The sequence below is a fragment of the Pleurodeles waltl genome, chromosome 8 (assembly GCF_031143425.1).
Source record: "Pleurodeles waltl isolate 20211129_DDA chromosome 8, aPleWal1.hap1.20221129, whole genome shotgun sequence".
In the NCBI taxonomy this organism is placed as follows: domain Eukaryota; kingdom Metazoa; phylum Chordata; class Amphibia; order Caudata; family Salamandridae; genus Pleurodeles; species Pleurodeles waltl.
The window spans coordinates 467,854,983-467,868,643 of NC_090447.1; the positions used below are offsets into that span (position 1 = coordinate 467,854,983).

At 41.6% G+C, this 13,661-nt stretch overlaps 1 protein-coding gene across 1 annotated transcript in view; it reads left to right on the forward strand.

Annotated features, from left to right (window-relative positions):
• Positions 1 to 11,587, forward strand: part of LOC138249531 (interleukin-1 receptor type 2-like) — a 204,600-nt gene extending 193,013 nt beyond the window's left edge. The window contains exons 4-5 of the mRNA XM_069203481.1: positions 1,624 to 1,686; positions 11,520 to 11,587. Coding sequence (XP_069059582.1) covers positions 1,624 to 1,686; positions 11,520 to 11,587 — 131 coding nt within the window. The remainder of the gene's footprint in view (positions 1 to 1,623; positions 1,687 to 11,519) is intronic.
• The last annotated feature ends 2,074 nt before the right edge of the window (positions 11,588 to 13,661 follow it).

Here is a 13,661-nt window from a genome sequence, read left to right on the forward strand (position 1 = left end):
CCATTACGAGGCTGGTGGTCCACGGACCGCCAATCTCACGGTGATGGTTGGACCTGTGGTGGTCCGACGGCAACATTACAACCCTGGCGGGCGGACCTGCCAGGAGAGTGCCGTTCCCATCTGGCTGATTACAACTCACGTTCTGGCCAGCCTTTTCATGGCAGTCACCCTGCCATGGAAAGGCTGGTGGTAAGAGTATGTTGGGCCCTCCCAGCGCTATCAGAATAGACACTTCACTTTTTTACCAGCATTTCTATGGAGGTTACAGGCTAGTGGAAAGCAAGTGCTGGGAGCCACGGGGGCCCTGCATTGCCCACAACCATGGTGTGGGCAGTGCAGAGACTCCCCTGCTAGCACCTACCATGCAGACAGGGCGCATTTCGATGGTGCTGGTGTGCTGCGGCATTGGCCAGGGTGACTGGTGGAAACATCGTAATACAGCGTTTCTGACAGTAAACCTGATGGAAACATCACAATACAACAGGTGAGGCCACCGCCTTGACGGCAGCCTCAGCCCGCCATATTGATGGTCTCTGCGGCAGTGCCACTGAGATCATAATCGGGCATTTAATCTTCCAAGAACATGGCGTTAGCAGTCAGTCAGGGATGTTTATTGAGACCAAAGAGCAGGGATGTGAGGCAAACTAGTTTTAAACCAATTTATAGTCAGGTAGCCTAAAATAAAAACATATATATGGCACTTTTCCACTAAACCTATCAACATTTTACTTTGAAATGGATTTTGAAAAGTAAATGGAAAATGACTCTTACTGACCAATCTATCATTTTCCCCAAGCCAAGATAGGGTTAAAAGATTTGATAGATAACCAGGCCTGTTAACTATTAACTGTGAGGGTATACTTTCCCTAATACCTAGCATTCCCAATTTGTACCTAATACACAACAAGCCTGGGCCTTACAAGAATTTAGGGATGACTTAACTAATACATAAAAGTAGTATTTTGAACATGGCATGTGCATTGTTGCATGCAAAAATCACAGACCAGTCATAGTCCTTTGGAGCCATAAAATTGCTTAAAGTACTGCTCCAGCCCACAAATGACATACAATTTCCTCACCATTGGTGCAGTTTCTGTCTAACTACAACATTTAGGGCCTGATTACGACCTTGGCGGATGGGATACTCTGTCACAAACATAACGGATATCCCGACCACCGTTTCACAAGTTCAATAGGATATAATGGAACTTGTAATACAGTGGACGGGATATCCGTCCCATTTAGTGATGAGTATCCAATTCCCCAAGGTAGTAATCAGGCCCTAAATAAGGCAGTAGGTACCAACCAAAACATAGACGATGTGAAATCACATGCACTCTCACATCATGTAACAGTGCCATGTAAACAGGCTTCTGAATACAGAATGCAGAAAAGAGTAATTCAAAGAAGAATTGTGAATGCAGAAAAGAGTAATTCAAACAAGAATTTTGGATTAATTCGCTCAATGACAATTTAATTTTGGAGCAAATTGCATGTTCTTGTGTTCTGTGATATACACATAGTTTTGTGTGATGTATGTTCTATTTATTTATAGAGTGTTCAGTTACAGAAAGTCATATCATTTTTGATTGCTAACAAGTATGCTCATTTCCTCTTTTTCAGCCTCTGAGGAAATTCTGAAGCCAGGGATATTGGGTGATTCGCCAAAACAAGTTGTAGAAATAGGTATGCATCAATGTGCATGTTTTCTGTAGTATATATGCTGCATATCTCTAAATTAAAGATCAAGGCAAGTAAAATAATATGCATGTCTTTTTTGCATTATTAGTGGGAAAACATTAGCTTATTAATCAGATATAAATAACATCTTGCCGTGGTATAATTTAATGGTCACCTGGAAAATACAAAGCACAAACAATTGCAACTATGATAAAAAAATGAACACATACCCCAGGGAATTCCAACTCCTGAGTCCTATATCCAAAATCCATTTCCTTGGAAAGGTTTCTGAATAGCAGTCTCTGCACACCATTTATATCACATCTCTAACATCAATCTCCTAAACACCTATCAGTCTAGATTCTCTCCTAGAGGCAATACAGAATAGGTGACAAGTCTGTGATGAAAACTTGATGGAGAATACATTGCCTTCTAGTGACTTATCACCACCATTTGACAATCACAGACATGGCATTCTATCCAACATACTATGGGAATCTTGGGCCCACGTCTAAAATAGTTCTACTCCTTCATTGGAGCTCAGTTTGTGAAAATGGGCCCTTTTAGATCACATCTACACCCTCTGTGCTATAGCTTACAACAAGGTTCTAGTCTCTCCTCCTTCTATTCACCCTCTACCAAGATCAGTGTTTGCACAAAATCTAGAATACAAAATATTATGATACAAACATATTGTGTAAAGAATTTTGGGATGCCAAAGATCGTCGACAAGACTATCAAAGATATGATTATTGTTGCAAGTATTGTTTTTAATATTATTGAGAAAAAAATATTGATTCAGAAAATTTTATTTTGTATTTATTTTATTGTAGTGTGTTAAATTTTATAGGTATAATATATTTTCTCATTTGTTTGATTAGTAAGATAATTTAATAATTATGGAATTTTTGGAATGTGTATTTTTAGTCGTATTACTTTGTACAAATAATGTATATATCATTTTTAGTGTTGCACTGTTGGATTTTTATGGGATAAAGGTGGGAGATTTTTAAAAAGTAAATATTTAAATTTAAATTTGATGTTATTTATTGTAATGGTATTTAAATTACCATTTTTAAATGCGTTCATTTATTTTGATATGTTATTATTTTCCTAAATATTACTATATAATTGCTATGAATGTATACATAAATATATTAAATGTAAGTCATTGTTTTACAGTGAACAATAAAAACATATTTAAATTATAGACGATTTGGTCAAATATAAAATATCTCAAAAGTGTATTTAGTAATGTAAAACATTTGTAGATTAAGTTTTAATGAAAAAGTTACATTTTTTTTTTTTAAATCCCAATTTTTAAACATTGAAAATCATTTTAAGGATTTTTTTAAATGTTGAAAATGATGTCATTCTATATACAGTTGTGGAATTAAAAAAATATATATATATTCACATTTATTTTGAAAAAATGACATCTAACCACGTTTTATTAATAGAAGAGATCTGTATTTTTTAGTATGTATATATTAATATTGTATAATACATTTCTATGTTATATGTGTATGAAATAAGTATTAAACAAAATTCCCAAAATGACATTTTTAAAACCAGGTATTATTGAAATAAGTTTTGTTTTGGGGAATATGTATTCTAAATAAATGTATTACTTTTAATGTAGACATAAATATGTTTACTATTTCATTTCAAAATGTGTTTTTTTACCTTTTATGACTGCCATTTTTGGAATATGAATTCATATATGTTATGTTCACAGTTTAGAAATGTTATTAAATATGAATATACACAGATCAACTATTAGAAGTGATAATTAAATTATTATATATCTTAATGTGTTAAGTACTTTTATTAAATTTTATGAATCAAAAATTGTTTGTGACTATGGAGTACTGATTTTGTATATAAAACTTTTAGGCCCTCAGTATGAGTTAGGTGGTAGGACGATTTGGCAGCCAAACTCGCAGGGATGAGGCTGCCGTCAACTTGGTGGCTTACCCCTAGTTGTATTACGATGTATCGTATCACAACATTCCCGCCGGTCAGCCCAGTGGGAACAGTGTTACAGTATTGGTTAAGGGAGATGAGGCCAATGCCGTGGTACAACAGCATCCTCAGACAGTGCCAATTCGGAGGGTGCTGGGCAGGGGGCCCCTGCATTCCCCACAATATGGTCCCCCAGCACTTCCTTTACTTTTGCCTTCTCATGGCAGTTAAATCACCATAAAAAGGCTGGTCGGTATGGGACTTGTGATCAGCATGGGAAGCTGAACTCAGCAATGCTGTGGCTGACCATGAGTCTGACGTCCGCCAGCCCATCGGAAACTATGTTTCCGGGCAGAGATGGCGGTCCGACCTCAAGTGTCATAATGTGGCAGCCGGACAGCCTGGAGAGCAGCAGTCTGATCTCCACCGCGAGGCTGGAGGTCTCCAGACTGCCAGCCTCTTAATGAAGACCTTAGTGTTTAGCACCCTGCAGAAAATGTTTTAGATTGTAGTGCAAGTAGTAAATTTCACCCGATTTGGTGTCCAGTACCTTCCTCAAATAGGTTTAGATTGGAGTTGGAATAGCACATGCCACTCATTTAGTGTCGAACACCTTCACCAAATTGATTTAGGTTGGCGTGCAAATCATGAAGTTACCCATTTAGATCCATATTTATACTTTTTTACGCAAATCAGCGCTTTGGCAGATTTGCATCAAAAAGTTTACCCCCGGTTAATGACTTTCCAATGCGCCGGCCGGGGTGCCTTATTTATGGAATGACGTTAGCCGGCGCTGTGACCTGGTCTGCGTCAAAATAAATTACGATAACCGGGCAGCAGAGGCGGAGGAAAGACTAGGGGTTGTGTGCCAAAGAATGGTGCAAGTCAGGTTAGAGTCAAAAATATTGGCTAAAACCTGACTTGCACCATTTTTTGACGCACAACCCCCATGGAAATGACTCCTATCTTAGCATAGACAGGAGTCATGTCCCCCTGCCCAATGGCCATGCCTTGGGGACTTCTATCCTCCGGACATGGCCACTGGGCACAGTGGCATGTAATGGGGTCCAAGTTAAGCACCATGCCACCCAAAAAAAGAAAAGAATTATACTTACCTGCACTCACCATGGATGGGTCCCCACATCCATGGGTGTCATCCAGTGGTGGGCAAGGGTGGCAGGGGGTGTCCCTCAGTGCAGGGAAGGGCACCTGTGGACTGCTTGCATGGTCTCTGACCATGGAAATGAGCCCATAGGTTCCCTAAGACCTGCCCTGACCCAGGTGTTAAGAAAACTGCGCAAATCCATCTGGGTTCCATGTTTTAAGGCCTGCCTCCTCCTGTGCAACATTTTTACGCCAGAGGATAAATATGGCGCACATGCCTTAGAGTCATCTGTTGCACGGGAACGTCTACCTTGCATGTCATTAGCGCAAGGTAGGTTTTCACGTCCAAAAATTGACTCAAACTCCATAACTTTGGCGCTGGACGGGACTAGTGCCAAAGTATAATTATGGAGTTAAGTTTACGCCGAATTTGCGTAAAAAAATGATGCAAATCTGGCGCAAACAGAGTATAAATAGGTGCCTTAGTGTCAAACATGTTCCACAAAAATGTTTAGATTCGAGTGGGAATAGTAAATGTCACTAATTTAGTGCCCAACACCTTCCTCAAATTGGTTTAAATTGGAGTGAAGCTAATAAATGTCACCATTTTAGTGTCCAATACCTTACCCAACTTTGTTTAGACTGGCGTGGGAATAGTAAATGTCACCCTTTTAGTGTCCAACACCCTCTCCAAATTGCTTTAGCTTGGAGTGGGAATTGTAAATGTAACTCTTTTAGTGTCCAACACCATCTCCAAACTGGTATAGATTGGAGTCAGCATAGTAAATGTCACCCCTTTAGTGTCCAACACATTCCCCAAATTAGTTTAGATTGGAGTTGGAATAATAAATGTCACCCCTTTAGTGTCCAACAGTTCTTCAAAATAGTTTATATTGTGTGAGAATAGTAATTATCGCCCCTTCAGTATCCATCATCTTCCCCAAATTGGGTTTGACTGGAGTGGGAATAGTAAATGTCATCCATTTAGGGGGCTCATTAGGAGACTGGCAGTTTTGAGACTGCCAGCCCTGCGATGACGGTTGGACCCCCGCACTTCAGGCTATCCGACCGCCACATTACAACCCTGGCAGTTGGACCCCGATTGGACCAGCGTCACGCCCGGGAACAATGTTCCCGATGGGCTAATGTCACGCTGACTTGTGGCTCCGCTGTGATGACCAATACTCCTGTTTCTGCCAGCCTTTCCATGGTGGGGACCCCGCCGTGGAAAGGCTGATGGAAACACAGTGCAGGGGGCCCCCTTGCCCAGCACCCTTGGAATGCGAATTCTCTGCTTTGCAGACAGTGCGCTTTCTGTGGGTGCTAGTGTGCTATGGTATTGGCTTCCTTAAGGGAGCTGAGACCAATACGTAGCACTGTGTCCACCAGGCTTACCAGCAGGAACGTTATAATACGATGCTCCCACCATCAGCCCGGTGGGAACATCGCAATACTACTTGGGGGGAGGCAGTTGGTTTGACCTATCCCACCTCCCCGCTGCTTTGCCGGTTGGATTTTTGGACTGCCAAAGTCGGAATGTGGCCCCTTAGTGTCTAACACCTTTGGAAAATTGGTTTATATTGAAGTGGGAATAGTAAATATCACCTGTTTCGTGCCCAACACCTACCAGAAACTGGTAAAGATTTGAGTGGGAATATGAAATGTCACCTGTTTAGTGTCCAACGTCTTTCCCAAATTAGTTTAGACTGGAGTGATAATAGTAAATGTCACCCCTTTAGTGTCTAACACTTTCTTCAAAATGGTTTACCTTGCAGTGCAATTCTTTTAATTTAACCAATTTGGTGTAAAATACTTTAGTTTATGTTGTTCAGTTAGGGTTCTTGGTGTTTAGAAAGATAATTAAAATTATAGTTTTATATAGGTAATAATGAACTTTAGTATGTACATATCTGAGTAGAATAAAGATATGTAACACATTTTTTAATTTATATTTATTTTTTCAGAGTTTATTTAGTATATATTTTTACATTTTTGAACATATATTTCTAGTTAAAAACATTTCTATATTGATTTTTAAAACATTGTTATTTTTAAATAAACAATTTAAATCATATTTAAATTCTACTGTATGTTGTACATTTTCAAGGATTTTTATCCATAATTTAAAAAAAAATATTTCTTAACTTGTTTCATGAACACATTTTTTATATAATTTTGACAAAGGCTCTCGCTACAAGTTTGGTGATCTGAAAACTCTGGTTCTGGCGTGAACTTTGGGACTCATTACGAGTTTGGCAGTAGGATGAGCCGACCTCCAAACTCACAAGGAGAAGGCAACCATTATATCGGCTGCCTCCCCTCTGGTCATGTTATGATGTTTCAGTGACCGGCAGGAACATTGTATTACGATGTTCCTACCAGTCAGATGGCAGGAACAGTGCTACAATATTGGTTGCAGCTCCCCTTAGGGAGCTGAGGCCAATAATGTAGCACTACAGCACCCTCGGAATGCATACTGTGTGCAAAGCAGACAGTGCATATTCCAAGGGTGCTAGGCATGGGGTTCCCTGTACTGCCCATGCCATGGGGTGTGCAAGGGCCCACCTGTGGCCTGAAGCACTGTGGGGTCAATATGTCTTTGGGGGACGGAAAAGCCTGTCTCCCGAAGTTCTGATGGGGAGGTTGCTGCCAGTAGGGCTGCCTCCCCGTCGGCCCCATTACAAGTTTCCCTCTGGGTCAGCAGGTGGAAACAGAGATTCCATCCGCTGGTCCAGTGGGAAACGCACGACAGCATTGTCGGCGGCTGTAATAGAGCCGGCGGCTATGCTGTAGTGTGTAGGGTGCACCTGCACCCGTCACAAAGTTCACTCTCTGCAAAGCAGACAGTGAAGTTTGAGACAGGGCTGGCCAGAGGGGCCCAGGCACAGCCTATGCCAAGTGCATGGGCAGTGCAGTGTCCCCATTGGGGCACCCTGCATCCAATCTCTGCAAGCCTTTACATGGTAGGGTTACCGCCATGTAACCGCTGGCGGAGAGGGGGATCGTAATCTCCAAGGCGGCGCTGCTTGCAGCGCTGCCCGGGCAGATTAGGACAACCAGACACTCCTGTGGAGGAAAACTGGCGGCGCTACTGCATTTGCAGTGGTCTGACCGCCAGCGCCACCCTGGAGGTCTTGAGACTGCCAAGCTCATAATGACGGCCTGTGTTTCTGCCAGATTTTCCATGGTGAGGTTCCACCATGGAAAGGCTGGCAGAAACAGGAGCCGTGATCAGCAAGGCAGCACTAAGTCCTACAACGCAGTGGCTGACTATGAGTCCGACTATAGTTAGCCCATCAGGAACCTTGTTCACCGCGGTGGTGACAGTCCCCTGGTGGTCCAACCATGAGGGACGGAATGTGGCTGTTGGACTACCTGGAGTACGGAAGTATGACCGTCATCAGGGGGCTGGCAGTCTCAAGACTGCCAGCCTCACAATGAGCCCCATACTTTTTCAGTATATGTTAAATAATTGTATATTTTTTATACTAATAGATAACTTATAAATGTACAAAATTGTAACATTTTTATAACATTTTATATGTTTAATAACGTTTTATATTTATTCAACATTTTTTATTTATTTACTCATTCCTTTCCATGGGACATGGAGGCTGACTATGAGTTCGGCGGTTGAACTGCCCAAACTCAAATACGGCAGTGGTGAGGTGGCCTCGCCACTGTCATATTATGATGTTTCCACTGGGCTGACAGGCAGAAACATCGTATTAAGATGATCCCGCTGGTCAGTCCAATGGTAACAGTGCAGCAGCATTGGCATCGACTCCCTCATGGAGCCAAGGCCAACGCTGTCATACACAGCACCCTCGGAATGCGCACTGTCTGCCAAAGCAAAGAGTACACATTCTGAGGGTGCTAAAAGGGTGGACCCTGCACTGCCCATGACATGGTCAGTGGCAGTGCAGGGGCCCCCTGTGGCCTCAAACTCTGCGTTTGTGATAGACTTTTCATGGCATGGACTGTTCCGTGAAAAGCCTGGCAGAAAGGAAAGTCATGTAGAGAAAACTGCCGAATACACATGAAGATACAATAATCTTCAAGGGTGAAACACTATAGTTTTTGATGGTTGCAACTCTGTACAATAGAACCTGTTATAGACACATGATACTAGGCAGCTACACAATAGTAATTGATCACAAGTAGAATGATTCAATTACAAATTGTTATATTTTTTTATTAAATAATTATACAGTCATAAGAATATATAGATACCACATTGAAAAGAACAATGGAGAAAAACAGAATACCTAGCTCAGACACACCACATTCAAGATAAACAAAACAAGATCGTGAAAAATGTTTTATATACAAGTGAAAATCTACACAAGTAAAGCTTGTCCTAATGAGATTCTTGATAGTAGAGATGTATAAATACTGGATCTTCTAATACAAAGATAATCTTATAAACAAAGGAAACAATAGTGACGTGGCTCTGTCGAAGAGGTACCGTAGGGACAGGAGGCCTACGCGCGTTTCGGTGTTTTTTTAGATATTATGGGTCACCTTCATCAGGGCCGTTCCCAATGGTACTGTTCAATAGTAGTGTAGTCTTAGCAGCCAAATCTTCTGGTCAATTTAATTTAAGTTTCTGGATATATTTTTGAGGAGTCTTTTATAACATTTTTATAATGCAATTGTCTTTGTAACTGTTTCAATTTCACTAAAGGGCATAATAATGCCAGTTGATGTGAAGAGAGACGAGCTAGCTGAAATTAGCTGGTTGTGGCTGTTGAAGTAGGATCCATTTGAAAGATTTTACCAGTCCTCAAGATCAGGGAGATACCAAAAATAGGTCCAAGATATATGGATATGATAAACGAAGCGCGATGCTGGGACACTCCACGTTTGCTGACTAGAGTCATGATCAGCATGGCGGTGCCAAACTCGGCACCTTCGTGGTTGACCACAACTTCACTGCCGCGAACCCGTCGGGATCCCTGATCCCTGCAGAGGTGACTGTCCACTGAAGGTTTGACCATCAGGATCATAATCTGGTAGTCGGACCATCAAGATTGCGACAGTTGGACCGCCACCATGAGTTTGGCAGTCTCAGGACCGTCAAACTCGTAATGAGGTGCATAGTATTTTTTATCTCCCTGATTAAGTACATCACTAAATTAGCTCAAACTATCTTAATGGATCTCCATGTTCTCAAAAATTTCGTTCATAATCATTCTACATGGACCTGCATGTCTTTTCAAGGGCGGCAAGAATTTAGATCACACTGCCCTATCGTGAAAGAAGTCCACTGGCTGCCTACAATCTGAAATAATTTAAAGTAACATGCATTACCCTCGAAGCTCTACACTCAAGTCTACAATTTTCATCAAAGACACAATTTTGATCACTCAAGGGTAGTGAGAAAACAAAAGTAAATTACAACAGATATAAAAAATCTCAAAAGGAAAAAAAAACACTTTGGACCAAGTATTTTAGTTTCAAGCTCTAAGACTCGGAAACCATCTACCGGATACATACAGATGTACTGACGATCTACTAATATTAAGCAAAAACATGAAGACGCACCTACTCAAAGCTCATCTGAAAGTATAGGGTTGGGGAGTTAAGACTGATATATCTTTACACACACATATCCACTTACCTTCATAAACCCCATCCTCTTTAACTGTAACTTCTTTGTAGAAAGTTATAAAAACAAACAATGCCAAAGTTAGAACCATATCTGCAAAGAGTATTCTAAGAAAAGTTTAAAATCAGTTTGGGATGTGAAAGTTACCAAAACAGGAGTTGAGGAGTTTATCACACAAAGATATTGCTTCCTGTTTATAGGTGTGTGATTCACTTTTTAGAAAGCAGTGATCAGGTGTGCATTTTAATGCCTTTGCCCAGTAATAGAATTTGATGCTCTGAGTAAATTGCCGCGTATTTTTTCTAAGTGTTATGCTTCCAAAGAAATGTCCTTCAAGAAAGCTTTTGAGAAGTTATGGTGAGAGGTCTGGGCTATTAAAATGAATCTTTACATTTTTTCGTACCACTGCCAGGCTGCTAAACTCCTTACAATCACATTTCACATTGTATAGTTCATACCAGAAGATCAAGATAAGGGCACAGTTGACGAAGGATTATTTTCACATTCCAACTTTAATCTGCCAAATAAAAGCCTTTTAGAAGTTTAAATCTGAACATCTCCAGCCATTAGCAATGTATTTGTAGTCCACTGGGAAATACACAATGTCACAGGGAGTCTCTTTACTGCCATTCAAGCACCAGCAAATACACTCAGGGCCTCATTTATAATTTTTTAGCACTGCATTTGTGTCATTATTTGATGCAAAAGCAGTGCAAATTTACAAAATATAATTGAATTTTGCAAGTTTGCGCCCCTTTTGCATCAATTTTTTTTGCAAAAGTGGCACAAAAAATGTATAAATCAGGCCCTGAGTGTCTGAGTATCAGCAGTTGACCCACGCAATAGGATGCAAGTGCAAGGAGCTACTAAGTGTGATTTATCAACCCACAAAAGGTCACCTTGCGTGCACCAGTGGATTGATAAATTTGGAGTAACTCAAAGCAGCAGAAATCTCTTTGTTGCATTACTATGCCCCAGGAAGGTGTTCCATGAGCGATGTGTGGGTGTTCTCATGCAACACCCATAGATGTTGATGCATTCTCAGATTTACCATAAGTGGTAGACTTTGGAGTGTGCCAAAAGTGCTTTCCCTGGTGAGGCGCAACGAGGAGAAACATGTTCATTTCTCCTCATTTTTTCTATCTCTTTTATTCTGCAGAACACATGGAAAGAGGCAAATGCCTCAAGGGATTGTTATTCTGCATGAGGGTGCCCCTTACTGCATAAAAGGAATCCTGCTTATAACACAGGCCCCCTTGCCCCATGGTGCAAGAGTGCCTGTGTTGGAGGTAGGCAGCACATTGTGCACCACCACTGGCAAATTACAGAAATGTGCCATATATTGTTAAGTATGATGCATACCTGCCCTTTCCCTATAATGCATTGCAGCGAGGTGCCTTGTTGCACTGCGTGGTAATTTCATAAATATGCCCCAGATAGTGTAGCTGCCTTTATGTTCCAGGTTCACACAGCAAAGTGTGCATTGTAGATAGTATAGTAAGCCCAAGGCTCTCTCTGTTGTTGGCCACTATAATACCACACGTGCAAGGAGCTGGTTGTAGTGTTGCCCTGCAACATATAGGAACAACACAGAGGGTCTCATTACGAGGTTGGTGGGCTGACTGTTGGCCCAACAGCACCGTGGAGAGGAGACTGCCAAAGAGTTGGGAGTCTCCCCCGGGCCAATTACTAGGTTTCCACTAGGCTGACCAGCGAGAACCTTAGAAAACTGAGGTTTCCGCTGGTCAGCCCAGTGGAAACATGTAGTGGCATTGGCCTCGGCTCCTAATGGAGCCAATGTCAATGTCATCGCACAAAGTTCCTTGGAGTACACATTGTCTGCCATAGCAGACAGTGTGAAATCTGAGGGTGCCTGGCAGAGTGGCCCCCAGCACTGGGTTTCCACTAGTCTTTCCATGGTGGGGTCACCATCATGGTAAGGCTGACAGAAATAGGAGTCATGATCAGCACAGCAGCGCTGAGTTCAGCACCACCATGGCTGACCACAAGAGTGACGGCCATCAGCCCATCGGGAACCATGTTCCCGGTGGTGATGGTGGTCCCCTGGCAGTCGAACCATCTGGAGTGCAGTGGTCCAACCGCCACCGTGAGCCTGCTGGTACTTAGACCACCAGACTAGTAATGAGGTCCATAGTTTCCAATCAATACAATATTACTAATTACAAGAGTATCAAAAGAGCTGCTAACAGTTTGCACTACCTCCTGAATAATAAATGGCACAGCTTCCCTTCACAGATGTCAGGAGGCGGTCTCCAATATGTGTAAGACAAATGGTACAATACCCACTAACAGCAGCAATATGCTTTATTCTTGTTGCAATTAACCATTCACTGCACCCTGCCTAGATCAATTGCTTTTGGGCAAATATATGCTAAATTGACCTCAGTGGCTCAGGGCCTTTCTCAATTGCACCACTTGATTGCCCCATTAGCCATTAGAACTACACCCTATCCAAGTGCAGTCTTTAATTAATAAAATGTTCTGTAATAGAACTTCCAAATATATATATGTTTTTGTATAGTACTTTGATAACATACAATGCAATTCTGTTACAGAATATTTCGGTAGCAGTATAAGGTCCTTAATATGCCTTGTACAATTCATATGAGGAAATCTACATTATTCCCTCATCCGTTTTCCTCTTTCCAGTCCTTGTGTCTCTGAGGCCTCCAGCCTTCCATGGACAGAATACTTTCTCCTCATCAGCTAGGAAAATACTTTGCTTTCACCTTAAACAGTCTCTCTTTCCCGTCTCTGGCACCCCCTCAGACCTATTCTCTCTCATGTGTATCTCTTCTCATTTCTAAGCACAGAACATTGTTTCCATTCTGTCTTTTGACAGAGGCCTTCATCAGGTAAAATATCTTCATATATTGTCATTTTCTTTTTAGTCTGTTTAGACTGTGTTGGTTTCACGTGCAGTGGGATTACAGACATGAGCTCAAGCATTGCTCACTGGTTTTATGCCTTACAGCAGCAGGATTCCTGGTGAGAGGGTAACTTCTTTCACTTCTTGATGTGCACTGATCCCCATTGTTGTAAGATTGTAAAATGTGGGTGCATAAGTTGCTCTCTCACTCACTTTTCTATCCTTTGCTTTAGCGGGGTTTTGGCAGATGGAGAAAAAATGTTTTTTGTCCTGGCTTTTTTTCACCCGGAGGTGTTCATTCCTAATGGTAGTTGGATGCAGACTGCAGGCAGGTAAAATATGTCTTCATTCTCCTCTGGCTGTGGCATTGTTGAATGCAGGCAGCAGTATCTGAAAGCTTCTCTTACGTTC